At 51.7% G+C, this 13,390-nt stretch overlaps 1 protein-coding gene and 1 pseudogene across 3 annotated transcripts; both read right to left on the reverse strand.

Annotated features, from left to right (window-relative positions):
• Positions 5,199-7,122, reverse strand: Ccnd3-ps (cyclin D3, pseudogene; annotated as a pseudogene).
• Mrto4 (mRNA turnover 4, ribosome maturation factor) lies at positions 8,247-13,383 on the reverse strand. 3 transcript variants are annotated; one of them, NM_023536.3, is made up of 8 exons: positions 13,076-13,383; positions 11,243-11,301; positions 10,421-10,524; positions 9,813-9,894; positions 9,489-9,556; positions 9,128-9,279; positions 8,728-8,804; positions 8,247-8,609 (listed from the first exon to the last, which is right to left on the reverse strand). In NM_023536.3, exons 1-8 carry the CDS (start codon positions 13,101-13,103, stop codon positions 8,463-8,465), a joined length of 717 nt encoding a protein of 238 aa, NP_076025.1. In that variant the 5' UTR covers positions 13,104-13,383; the 3' UTR covers positions 8,247-8,462. The 3 variants fall into 3 exon arrangements, with proteins under 3 accessions (NP_076025.1, NP_001277739.1, NP_001343405.1); NM_001290810.1 differs by having other exon boundaries at positions 8,247-8,612; NM_001356476.1 differs by having other exon boundaries at positions 8,247-8,612; positions 10,421-10,546.
• Between the last annotated feature and the right edge of the window lie 7 nt (positions 13,384-13,390).

Here is a 13,390-nt window from a genome sequence, read left to right on the forward strand (position 1 = left end):
TTTCTTTCTTTCTTTCCCTTCCTTCCTTCCTTCCTTTCTTTCTTTCTTTCTTTCTTTCTTTCTTTCTTTCTTTCTTTCTTTCTTTCTTTCTTTCTTTCTTTCTTTCTCTCTCTCTCTCTCTCTCTCTTTCTTTCTTTCTTATTTATTTATTTTACATATGCGAGTCCACTGTTACTCTTCAGACACACCAGTAGAAGGCATCAGATCCCATTACAGATGGATGTGAGCCACCATGTGGCTCTGGAAGAGCAGTCAATGCTCTTATCCACTGATCCATCTTTCCAACCTGGCTCATATATCTTTTTTTTTTTTTTTTCCCCGAGAAAGGGTTTCTCTGTGTAGCCCCAGCTGTCCTGGAACTCACTCTGTAGACCAGGCCGGCCTCCCAAGTGCTGGGATTAAAGGCGTGCACCACCACGGCCGGCTGATTGTCCAGATCTTATTAGATATTTTATTATTATTATTAATTATTAAGACCGGGTCTTGCTATCTAGTTCTGGCTGTCTGGGAACTCACAATGTCCACCAGATGCACAGATGTAGCCTCAAATGCACAGAGATCCACCTAAGGCAGTCTGGATCTTTAACCACATCACTCAATACCATAAACACTGCCTAAAATGCCTTACCTTGGACTCCAGCCTGCTATGGAGAGTGAATGGCAGTGCTTTGACTGAGCATGCAAAGTTGTTTTTTCCTTAAAAGATGTGGTATGCTAGTCTCCGCACTTGGGAGGCAAAAGGAGGTGGATCTGCATGAGCTTGAGGCCAGCCAAGGCTTCAGATCAAGATCGTATCTCAGAAACAAACGATCCAAGAGGTTTATTTCTCTGTGTTTCTGTGTGAGTATGCACACGAGCATGAGTATGTGTGTGTGCGTGCTGGGGGTGGGGGATACACAGAGGCCAGGAGAGGGAGTTGGATCTCTTGGAGCTGGAGTTACAGCTAATGTGTGCTATGCAGCGTGACTGCTGTGACCCAAACTCCAGTACTCATGACTGAGAAACAGGTTCTAAAAGCTGTTTGGTGGTGAATGCCTTTAATCCCAGCACTCAGGAGGCAGAGGGAGGTGGATATCTGTGAGTCTGAGACCAGCCTGGTCTATAGAGTGAGTTCCAGGACAGGCAGGGCTACAAGAAAAAGCACTGACTCAAACAAACAAACAAACAAACAAACAAACAAACAAACAAACAAACACCAAGGGCTGGAGAGATAGCTCAGCAGTTAAGACCACTGACTGCTCCTCCAGAGGTCCTGAGTTCAATTCCCAGCAAGCACATGGTGGCTCCCAACCATCTGTAATGGGATCTGATGCCCTCTTCTGGTGTGTCTGAAGACAGAGAGCAGGCTCAGTGGTTTCATTCACTCTCTCTTTCTCTCTCTCTTCTCTGTCTTTCTCTCTTTCATGACAAGGTTTCTCTGTATAGCCATGGCTATCCTGGAACTTGTCCTGTAGACCAGGCTGGCCTCAAACTCATAGACACCTGCCTCTGTTTTCCAGATGCTGGGATTAAAAGCATGTGCTACACACCACCACCCAGTTCAAGTTTTGTTTTTGTTTTTGTTTTGTTGTTTGTTTGTTTTGGTTTTTCGAGACAGGGTTTCTCTATGTAGCCCTGGCTGTCCTGGAACTCACTCTGTAGACCAGGCTGGCCTCAGACTCAGAAATCCACCTGCCTCTGCCTCCCAAGTGCTGGGATTAAAGGCGAGCGCCACCATGCCCAGCTCTTAGCGACCTTTTTGTTTGTTATTTGAGGCAGAGTTTGAGCCAGACTAGCCTGCAATTTGTCATCCTTCTGCTTCAGCCTCCTGAGAGGTTGGATTAGATGTGTGTGTCCCTGTACCCAGACATTGTGAAATTCTTTCACTTCCTTCCCCTCTGCCACCTCAGTTGCCGTGTCCCCAGGGCTCATTTCTGAGCATAAGCTGATACATTTGTTTTTTGTATTCTCTGTCTGGGAAGGAAAGGCCCAGGAAGCCAGCTCCTGCTTGAGGGTCCAGTGCTGGTGGTGTTGAAAAGACCAAAGGTGTAAGCAGCAAGCAGTATATATTATAAGCAGCAAGCAGTATATATTATAAGCAGCAAGCAGTATATATTATAAGCAGCAAGCAGTATATATTATAAGCAGCAAGCAGTATATATTATAAGCAGCAAGCAGTATATATTAGCTTTCCTTGTGTACCCCGCTTGACTCAAGCCCTATCTGTTGGAACTGTGTTGCTTACTGCTAGAACACTTGTCGAGCGTGCACAAGGCCTTGCATTTAATGCCCGGCAGGCACCTCAAAGCAAAACAGCAATGACAGAAACCCCCCTCCATATAGCCTTCTCTACTACAGTCTGTGATCCTACTGCCTGGGAGTAGAAACTGTGGCCTTGAACAGTTGTCCTCAAGTTCACACACTGTCTGGGGAATCAAGGCCTGGTGGCCTTCACCATGGTCACCCCCTTTAGTCTACACAGCATGCTTAGTTCTTGGATCAAGTCACGGAGACAGGCTGGCAGGGAGTGTTCTCTCCTTCAGTAAGCGGATCAGTGAGTATAGGGAAGGGAGGAGGCTCAGCCAAGGCCACAGAAGCTGGACTGGTGCCCAGGGCTCCACCCAGGCTTTTGTGTGACCCAGAGCTCACAAGTACAGTTCTGTGGTCACCTAAGAGGGCATCAGATCTCATGACAGATGATTGTGAGCCACTATGTGGTTGCTGGGAATTGAACTCAGGACCTCTGGAAGAGCAGTCAGTGCTCTTAACCACTGAGCCATCTCTCCAGCCCCTGGAGCTGTATTGTTAATGTTTGATCAGAGCATGTAAAATGCCAGGATTCTTGTCCCGTGTTCCTCCCTGGCCTGGCAAGAAGCCTGGCGACCTGTATGTTCTGATACTTTGGGTGTATCGCTGTCTGAGGACATAGGCTACCTCAAGGATACAGGGGTTGGGTCACCCTCTAGTGGCCCTCAAGATACTGACCCCAACGTCATCCTTCCCAACCATTCACTTCAATGCCATCGCCTTGGTGGAGAAGGCTCTGAAGTGTACCCATGGCATCACTGCCCCCAGTATGATCTCAGCTGTCCTGTGGTGGATGTACCATTATTCCCAGCTCAAGGTGGCCCAGCTGGTCCTGGCTGCTCAGCCTCTGCTGTGAGGTCCAATGAGAGGAGGTGGAGGTGTAGAAGTGACAGAGGCCAACTGCTGAGACTATGTCTTCTCTGGCTCAGTTTCATCTCCCAGGATGGTGAACCATGTTAGCACTAGTTTACCTGACTAGAGAAGCCTAGTTATCTTGATTTATTTTTTTCTCTTAAAAATCTCATTTTTAATCTGTATGAGTGTTTTGCCTGATGGGTTCTATGTATATGCAGTGCCTGCAGAGGGCAGGAGAGGGTGGCAAGTCTCCTGGAATTGCAGTTAAAGATGGTTGAAAGGGGTTACCAAGTGTGTCCTGCAAAGCGAATCCAGTTCCTCTCCAAGAGCAGAAACTGTTCCTAGTGGCTGAGCCATCCCGCCAGCTCAAATGATCTCAATTTTCATGCGGAGACATTGTTTGAGAGTCTGCTTTACGTAAGTCCCACAAGTGCATTTGGTAGGAAATAGGCATAGATTTGTCTCTGAAAATTACATTAAAAAAAAAAGGAATTTATTACAGCCCTTCCAGGAAAGAGAACTCAATTCCATTTTGCAGGGGGGTGGGGTGGGGTGGGGGAACACGGGAGGAAGACTCTCTTCCTGCTGTCCCAGCCTCCTCTCCCTAACTCCTTTCTCCAGTGTGGGCATTCTTGGGGTAATCTACTATGTGGTAAATGCCAGGCCTGGAGAAAAATGATTCCCAAACCGTCCTGTGGGGTAGAGAAGCCTGTCTGACCTTGCTGTTTGGAGGCAGTAGTTATTTCTCCTAGCAGCAACACGGGCTTAAGAAAAACAGGTCCCAGATCTTAGCAAGGGGCAGACAGGAGTGTGTTGAAAGTGGGCTCTCTCTTGCAGGGCACCTGAGGGGACGCAGTCATCCTGGGTATGTCCAGTCTGGAGCAGCTGGAGCAGAACTTGGCCTTGGTTGAGGAAGGGCCCCTGGAGCCGGCTGTTGTGGAAACCTTTGACCAAGCCTGGAACCTGGTTGCCCACGAGTGCCCCAACTACTTCCACTAAGATGCAGCTGACTTGGGGAGGTGCTGTTTACTGCCTGCCCTGCCTTGACCTGAGCTTGATCTGATTTGGTTTTTCCCTCTTTATACAAGTCACTGTCTTTCTTTCTTCCCTGCTGACTTCTTATACACCCAGTTGCCTTCAATGTGAGAGCTGGCAGAGCCCCAATACCTCCTGTCGAATGAAACTGTTACCTGTCATGGTTGGAGCAGACCTGGTGGCCTTATTCTCTCTCTCTCTCTCTCTCTCTCTCTCTCTCTCTCTCTCTCTCTCTCTCTCTCTTTTTGGTTTTTCGAGACAGGGTTTCTCTGTGTAGCCCTGGTTGTCCTGGAACTCACTCTGTAGACCAGGCTGGCCTCGAACCCAGAAATCCGCCTGCCTCTGCCTCCCAAGTGCTGGGATTAAAGGCGTGTGCCACCATGCCCAGCTGACCTTATTCTCTTGAATGCCTGAGGCCTGCCCTTTTCCTTCTGAGGGCGCAGTGGAGGTAGACAGGAATGTGCCTGGTTTTCAGAGCAGAGGCATCACACAGCCTGACTACTGAGCAGGGGCTTGGCAGTGGTCCAGTGCTTGCCTCAGAAAAACTGCCGGGTTCTAACTGGCACCAAGTGCATGCTTTCCTCCCGACCAGAGTCCCGACAGCAATGGACAGCAGCTAGGTGATCTCTGCCCCAACTAAAGTCTCATTTGCCTAAAATATCAGATTACACAGGTTCAAGGTTACACAATTTCCACAACCATCCTCCATGCAGAGCACAGACAGCAGGAAGCTGAAAGGCCCCTTAGCCAACCAAGGCTCTTCCCCAGGCTCAAGATGCAGGAGGCAGGTCTTGGCCTAAGTAAAAACAGACCCCACGGAGGGCAGCGAGTACTAAGTCATTTGGGTTGGCAACAAGTGTTTCTATCAGCTGAGCCATCTCACTGGTCCCTTTGGCTTTTTTGAGACAATATGTCTGTGTAGCCCTGGCTGTCCTGAATTCTGCCTCCCAAGTGCTGCTGGCATTAAAGGTGTGAACCACCACCTAGCTTTTTCTTTCTTCTTTTTTTCCTTTTCTTTTTTCTTTATTCTGAAATCTTTATTAAGGCAGCAGGATAGAAATGGGCCACCAGCCCAAACCTTGTGGCCCGAGGAAAGACCTGTGGCCCTAGGGCTTGCCCTCTCTCCAGATAGCTCTGTCACCTCCACGGCATCGATCCATCCCAACCTAATGAAGATAAGGTGGAGGGGTGAGGAGAGGAAGGCATGACCCCATCCCAGGCTGTAGCAGCTCCTGGGCCACAAAGCAGTAGCAGAGGGGAAGAAGGGAGGGAAAAAGCAACCGCCAGGGTTACCACCACTTGTGGGGTACAGGCCTCACTGTACCCTCTTACAGTTGTATTCAAAGCAATACATTAAAATGACCATCGGCACCCCTCAAGACCCCTCAATCACAGAAGCTAAGCAGGAAGCAAAGCAACAATGTATGGGTTCCTGCTCTTCTGGCCAAAGCCTAGGCTGTTCCCTCTAAGAGCAGCTGGAGTACGGATTACACAGAGGCCATCTAGAGCGGCCCTCATAAGCGTCTATCGGGATGCCCGAAGGGGCCTGCGAGGGCCAACGCCTTTGGAAGGTACTGGGGCGTTTTGGCAACTGAGAAGGTTGGAGCCCCAGACAGAAGAGGGACTCAAAAGAAATGCTGGTGTGTGGATTTTACCTGTTTGTATTTCTCTGACCATCATGGCCCAGGACAGCCAAGCTGGTTGAGTGGGAAGGAAGAGAAGCTGACTGGCCATGAAGACGCCCCTCATGACCATGCAACCCCTTAGTGCACACTGTGGGGATAGGCAGGACCTGGCCCCTTGGGCTTTGTGAGGGGGAAGGAGAGCTCCCCCCCCCTCAGGCTTCAGATATAGCATGGATTGTTAGAGGCAGGGAGGGAGTGGCAGGGGCCCCTCCTCTGCTTGGTGGGCTGAGAGGGCCTGTCTCAAGCTACAGGTGAATGGCTGTGACATCTGTGGGAGTGCTGGTCTGACCGGGCCCCTGGCTGCTAGAGCTCCGGGGGACTTTGGACACCGGGCTGGGGGCTGTCTGAGCAGCTTCCCTGAGGTTCTCCCTGAGGGCAGCTTCGATCTGCTCCTGACAGGCACGCAGGCAGTCCACTTCAGTGCCTGTGATCCCGGCCAGCAACTCTGTGAGCTCATCCGCAGACATAGAGCAGGCGCCTAGGCCTAGCACTGCCGCCCCAATGCTGCCTGTGGCAATCATGGATGGAGGATACATCGCAAAGGTGTAATCTGTAGCACAGAGGGCCAAAAAAGTCTGGGCATGCTTTTTGACCAAGGCCTGCCAACCACTGGGCAGAGACAGGCGGTGCAGAATCAGGGCCAGGAAGTCGTGCGCAATCACAGCAGCCAGGTCCCACTTGAGCTTCCCCAGGACCAGCACCTCCCACTCCCGCAACTGCCATGGAGCCACAGCCTGGTCCGTAATAGATGCAAAGCTTCTCAATAGTCAGGGGCGTGGTTTCGCGCAGCTTGGAGGCCAGCAACAGGCAGACGGGTACCTAGAAGCTGCAATTGCGCCTTTCGGGTGGGGACGCAGGACAGGTAGCGATACAGGTAGATCATAGCCAGATGGAAGACATCCTCCTCGCAGCGCTGCTCCTCACACACCTCCAGCATCCAGTATGCCAGCATCTTCCGCATGTGCGGCTTGATCTTCTTTTGCATGCACTGGAAGGAGGAGGATCGCGGCACGTAGCGCTCCTCCAGGCGGAGTAAACTCTGCAGGACACACTGGTCCATAAGCAGCCGCGGGTCGGGCCTGGCCCGGGGCGCGTGCCGGGTGCCCTCGCAACATAGCAGCTCCATCCTGCGATGGCTCACGGGTGAAAGCAAGAGTGTGGGCTAGCGAGTCCTAGGAGAAGTGAGGGAGAGCGCCGGGTGCGGGCGGGTCTGGCGCTGGCGCTGGCACTATGCGGAGAAACCCCAGCCGGCCCCACCACCTGGCTTTTTCAAGACAAGATACCAAATGCTCTATGCTGGCCTTGAACTCCCTATGTATCAGGTCTCCTTGTCTCTAGCTTGCAATTTCCAGTGTATACTACCAAGCCTGCCTTGTTTCAGCCCCATAACTGATTGGAATCAAACTTTTTTTTTTCTTGAGATGGGCTCTATGTAGCCACCGGTGGTCTCCACTTGAGAGATCAGCCTGCCTCAGGCTCCCGGGTGGTGGGACCAAAGGGGTGTGTCATCACGTCTGGCTTGGCCTCAAACTTTCAATCCTACTCAGGCTCCTGAGGTACTGGGATTCCAGGCACGATCATATTGGCTTGTCCTGGGTTTTAGGGCATAATCATAAAGACCTAAGGCCCATCTTATTCAATCTTGCTGTTTATCTCCTACATCCTCCTCTAGGGTAGAGGTCAGGAACTCTGAGGATCTTCTGACCCACAGGGCCAACAACTTTCATCAGTTTCTGTGTGCTGCTAGGGAGGGAACCTGCTGGCCTTAAGCGTGGTTTATGATAAAGGCAAATGCTATACCACTGACTTGTATAGTTGTAGTCTTCTGTGGCACACAGCTCCTAGCCAGCCAGGTGTGGCAGCACTTGAGGGACAGAGGCCAGAGAACTGCTGCAAGTTCAGGACCAGCCTGTGCTTCAGGGAGAGCCTGACTCAAAAACCATTTGCTCCCAATCCCAGCAGCAGCTTCTCTGCCTTAGTGGCAAGCCCATGTTCCTGGCATGTCAGTCCTAGCTGGCTTGCATGTCCCTGTGTACATGTTTATGTACGAAGTGATGAACCTGCCAGGGAATTAACTTTCCTCAGCAAACCCACTGCAAGCAAAGGGCTAGAGAGAAACACAACTCTAGAAGTGCTCTCAGTTATCTGCAGTGCTGGCCAACTGGGTTGGACCAAAGCTGTAGGCCTTCTTACTGAAGAGTCTCCTAGCTGGGCGTGGTGCCTCATGCCTTTAATCCCAGCACTCGGGAGGCAGAGGCAGAGGCAGGCGGATTTCTGAGTTCGAGGCCAGCCTGGTCTACAAAGTGAGTTCCAGGACAGCCAGGGCTACACAGAGAAACCCTGTCTAGAAAAAAACAAAAAAACAACAAAAAAAAAAAGAAAGAGTCTCCTGCTGTCTCCCGGGAACACCCCGCGGACACAATTTTATTCTTTATAGAAACAAAATCATTCCCTAGCACCCTCCCTTGTCTTTGTCCATAGCAAAATAAATAGCTGTTCCCTCTAGAGTGGTGACAGCAGTCCGGGGGCAGGGTGAGGTGGGGTGGGGTGTCCAGCAAAGATGAAGAACTCGCTGGAAGGCCATAGTCCTGGCTCTCAGAGTCAGCTGTCATCCTCCTCCTCAGACTCTCCCTCAGACTCAGGCGCGCTCTCAGGCAGGTCATCGTCCATCTGCTGGAATCGTCCCGACTGGGCGTCCCACATGTATTTGATGATCACTTTGAATTCAGCCATCTCATACCCAAACAGCTTCTGTGAGAGGTGGGGGAAGGGGAGTGAGGAGGAGGAGGAGCCGTGGTCAGCATAGGGCCGCGCCCGGCAGCTGAATGGCAGCAGCCCCTCTCCCAGGCTGCAGGCCCAGACTCACCAGGATACGGGCCTGCTCTGGGGTCAGCACATCACCCTCTTTGCATACTTCATAGTCAGACAGCAGGGTCACCACACCTGTGGGAGGGCAGCACCACGTTACTCCCTGCCCTGGCAAGCACATGGCCACAAATTGTCTTCCCTACAGTTCAGCACCCAGAGGGACAGCGGCTGCCTCCTCCCTGCAGGAGGCGAGTGCTCAGCTCTGCCTTTACAAGGCAGACTGGAGAAGCAGCTGGTCTAGGGGAGTCTGGGGCAGGAACCCCTGAGCTGCGTGCCTTTGGCATCACATGAATACCTGGTGCCTGAGAGGGCCTGATGCGGGTCTTGGGAATCAAACCCATGTCCTCTGGAAGAGCAGTCAGTACTCCCAACTCTAAGCCACCTCTCCAGCCTCCTACCTTTCTTGAGGGCAGTGGGCAGCCCCAGCTGCCTCAGCTGTGGCTCCATGGAGTGAGGGAATTGCTTCAGGGGCCCTGGATCCAGGCTCACAGTTAGAGTTGCTTTGTTCCCCGCTCGAGCAAAATCCATTTCTGTATACTTGGTGAACCACCTAAGTCAGGGAAGGGTGAGGGTAAAGTTCCTGAAAACACCACCATGCAGCCGAAGTCCAGCCATAATGGCTGTGGACTGGCAGGCAGAGGGGAGGACCACAGCAGAGAGGATAACAGAAGCCTGATTACAGACGCAGTCTCAGTAAGAGGCTTGCATCCTTTCAGCTTTCCGTGACGCCCAGCCTTTCCCTCGCTCAGAGACACTCACTCATTCACCTCCTCCTTCGTGCGGTTGGTAAACAGCAGCCCAACTTCACCTCTCAACTTCTTGCTGACCTGAAAAGCACAAGTGAACGCCACTGCTTCTTCAGTAAGGGCACCTGGTATCATCTACGAACATTTCTAGTTGGTAGAACTCCTAGTAAGTAGGGCAGCCTAGTAAGTAGGGGTCATAGCCCCATGGGTCTGGAGATTAAGAACAGAGTTAAGCCAAGCTTGGCCCTCCTGAACCATAGGCCAGTCACAAAGTTGAAAAGAGCAGGAGAGACGGCAGCTGAGCTCCAGCCTCAAATAGTGAGGGCCAGTGACCTACCTGATGTAGGTTGTCTTTGTATTCATCAGATGGGCTTCGACCCAAGGCCACCATCATCACCTTGTTTTTGCCAAAGAACATCCTACCACAAAGAAGAGGGTGTGAGCCAATGCCCAGAACCAGGCGACAGGAGGTGTGGCCAGAGCCCCTGTTCTCCATGCAACCCACCCATGTGTCCCCAGGATTCCTGTTTAGATTTTCTTATTCACAGGATCGGATCTTGCCAACAGTTTGAGACAGCTCACTTCGAGCCTCAAAAATCACCTATCCATGTCTGCTGTGAGCAGAAGCATGGTCAACAGGCCTTACTGGAGCTGGGGCAGCATACAGTGACCCCAGAGCCACCTGCACAAGTTGTGTAACCCGTCAGCTCCTGGAGCCTGCTTTGGGGTCAGATGCACACGATGACACTTCTATTAGAGTGTGCCAGACCAGGGACCACTTCCTTGAAATACCCCCAGTGACCAACAAATCCCATCCCCAGCTCAGGGAAAGCCCAACTCTGACAGAGACCGTGCTCTTCAGCAGGCGAGCTGCGGCCTTGAAGGGTCAATCTGCTCCTGGGCTCTGATGAGAGCGGTTCTCGCCTCTTCCCACTGCACGCTCACCGGCTGTGTTTCCAGGCGTTCCGGATGTCTTTCAGCTTGCTGTTCCTCATGTTGGCCACAGAGAAGATGAAAAGGTACTTGTAGGTGTCCACACATTTCCGAAGCTGTGGGACAATTCATGAGGCTCTGGAGTTGAGGGACAGCACAGGCTGGGCAACTCTGGCCTCACACGAGAGAAGTGGCAATAGGCCTTTAATCTTCCACGGGTGTGACTGACACCAGGGTCATCTACCACTGAGGGTGAGCAGGGACCCACACTCTATGGTCCTTCCATGACCAATGTGGAACAATCACCCTGTTTTCCTCTGTTCACTTAGTTGATCTAGAAACATCTACCCACCCTGGGAAGGCCCCTGCTAAATCAAAATACAAGGAGCCCCACCTTATCAACAAGGAGAGACATGTCGCCCTCACTGCCCTGGCCAGGCTCCTGAAGGAAGCCTCTCTATGGTAAATAAAGCTCCATTTCCAAAGAATAGGGAATTTGTGCCCGGGGAGACTGCACTTATCTGACCCAGAACCAGCAGGTCAGCTAGAGATAGCTGGCCACAGTCACCACCTGGTGACCTCCAGCCTTCTAACATTGGGCAGCATTACAAACTCACTAATAAGCTTTAATTACCCCTGAGCACAAAACAGCAATAGCATCACCTGGTCCTAGGTCATAGGGATGCTGTGGGGAGGTATGGGAACAATTCTACTAACCAAAGATCGATCGATCTATCTAGACAGACAGACAGACAGACAGACACACACACACACACACACACACACACACACACACACACACACACACACACACAGGAACAAGCAAGCACTTACCTCTTCTATCAGGTTCTGCTTCAGTTCCAAGCCTTTCTTGGCAGTTTTTGTTAAAGAAACTAAAAACCAAGAAAAAGAGATGGTGGCAACTGTGAGTGTGGATGCTCTGGAGACTAATTCTGCTTCCCTCTTTGGAGGCTTGGCTAAACTAAGCCAGTGTGACAGAGGCAGCAATGGACAGTCATTCCTGGCATTCAAGGCTGACAGAGCGTTTGCTTTCCTAGCAATCTTGGACCCTAAGATCCCTAAATACATCCCCTGCCATAAACAAAGTGCCCTTAGTTCCTTGGGCCGACTGTTGCATTTATTGCAGTATTACCATACTCAATATTCCTGCGGATAGAGCGCTGTCTGTGGGATTCCCAACCTGCTGGCCAAGGTGGGGCTATGGAATGACAGGGACCAACTCTTCCTTTTGTAAAAACCACAATCTTGCTACAAAGCTGTTTAGGCTGGCCTTAAACTCAAGATACAGTTCCTTACTTCTGTCTCCTAAGTGGAGGGATTCCAGGCATGTACCACGTCATCCTGTTGGGACCTTATCTTTCCTATTCTGTTATATACCTACACTTCATTTTTGTAATCTGAACCCAAGACTACAGCAACGCTGGGGAGAGGGCAGATGGGGGACACAACCTCTACTGAAAAGTGACCCAGGCTCTATCTGTCCTACTCCCAAGAGTTCCCGGCCTTTGCTTACATCTGTCCAGGGCTCCTTCCAGACCCTAACGACTCTATAAGAACTTACTAAAACATCAGCTATAATGCCCTGGGTGTCCCCAGGAGCCGATATGGCCCATTCATCTACCCTGCCTGCCACTCACAGTCCCTCTTTACAAGGCACACAGTCACACCCAGCCAGTCATTCCCGGACTCTCCACCGCTAGGATTCTGGTGCGACTTAGCATGCTGCAGGTGGTTGCTGGCCTTGCTGCCTTCATATTCTCTGTGCTATCAAGGGACCCTTTCAAAGCAAAGCCACACCAAAGGCTGGGTCTTTTCCTCTAAGCCCACTTTGTTCACTATGGCCACACTGGCTGTCCCACAATATGTTAATCACACCACAGACCCCTTTCATTTTGTGTTCCCTCTATTCCAAACGACCTTCTCTAACCGCTGAGAGTTTTCCTGACAACATTATGCAAAACACTATCACTCCCACCTGCTCCATACTCCACTTGGACTACCTGACACATTATACTGACTTGACAGGGGTATAGGAGACAGACAGACAGACACACACCCCTAACTAAGGTGGTGAGTCTGATGAAGCCGGACCCTTTTTGTTCAACTGTCTTGTCTTCTAACACCCACAAAAGCGCCAGCCCGCTAGCTTGATGTAGTGGCTCAGTATGGAATCCTAGTATTTGGGGCCAAGGCAGACAGTTGGAAGAGTTCAAGGCCCCAGCAATAAATAGACAAACAAAACATGCAGTAGTCGAAACTGTAAAACCCCTATTTTCTTGAGATAATGAGACCGTCCTAAGCAAATCTGAGCTACATCGTCAAGATCCTCTCTCAAACACACACGGTCGCTCGCACATGCCAGGGGATGTAGACCAGTGCTATGTGGGTAGTGTTTGCCTAACAAGAGCGTACTTGGTTTAGTGATGCTGCCTGTAATTCCAGCAATCGGGAGGTAGAAGCAGCAAGGTTAGTTGTGTAAGACTATCCTGGTTGGCAAGTTCGAGGAGAGCCTGGGCTATGCGACTGCTGTCGGCCCGGACCAGTTTCCAGCTCTCTCGCTATCTCGGCCGGCCGAGCCTCTCGGAGAGGCCCCGGCGTCTCACCCGCGTCCCCCTCGCCCCCTTGACGCAGGCCCCCCGAACCTACCTTTCTTGTCTCGCTTGGATTTGGGCATCGCGGCAAAGGCACGTGCGGCGGAAGACTGGGCGGCCGGTTAGGACCCGGCTGCCGCGGGGGCTTATGGGACGGCGCTCGGGGCTGCCCCTCGCGTGTGCCTGAACTGTGGCGAGCCCTCTCTTCCCCGCCTGCGCTCCGCCCAGTGTCCTGAAGGCCACTTCTCTGCCCAGGTCCCGGGTCCCTCCAGTCCCGGCGGCTTCCGAGTCCCGAGCACTCCACCAAGTCCCTCGCGAACCGGTTCCTCTCTATGGCTCTGCGGAGGGAGGGGCTTGAGGCCCGGTGCAT

Source organism: Mus musculus, chromosome 4 (genome assembly GCF_000001635.26).
Source record: "Mus musculus strain C57BL/6J chromosome 4, GRCm38.p6 C57BL/6J".
NCBI classification, from domain to species: Eukaryota; Metazoa; Chordata; class Mammalia; order Rodentia; family Muridae; genus Mus; species Mus musculus.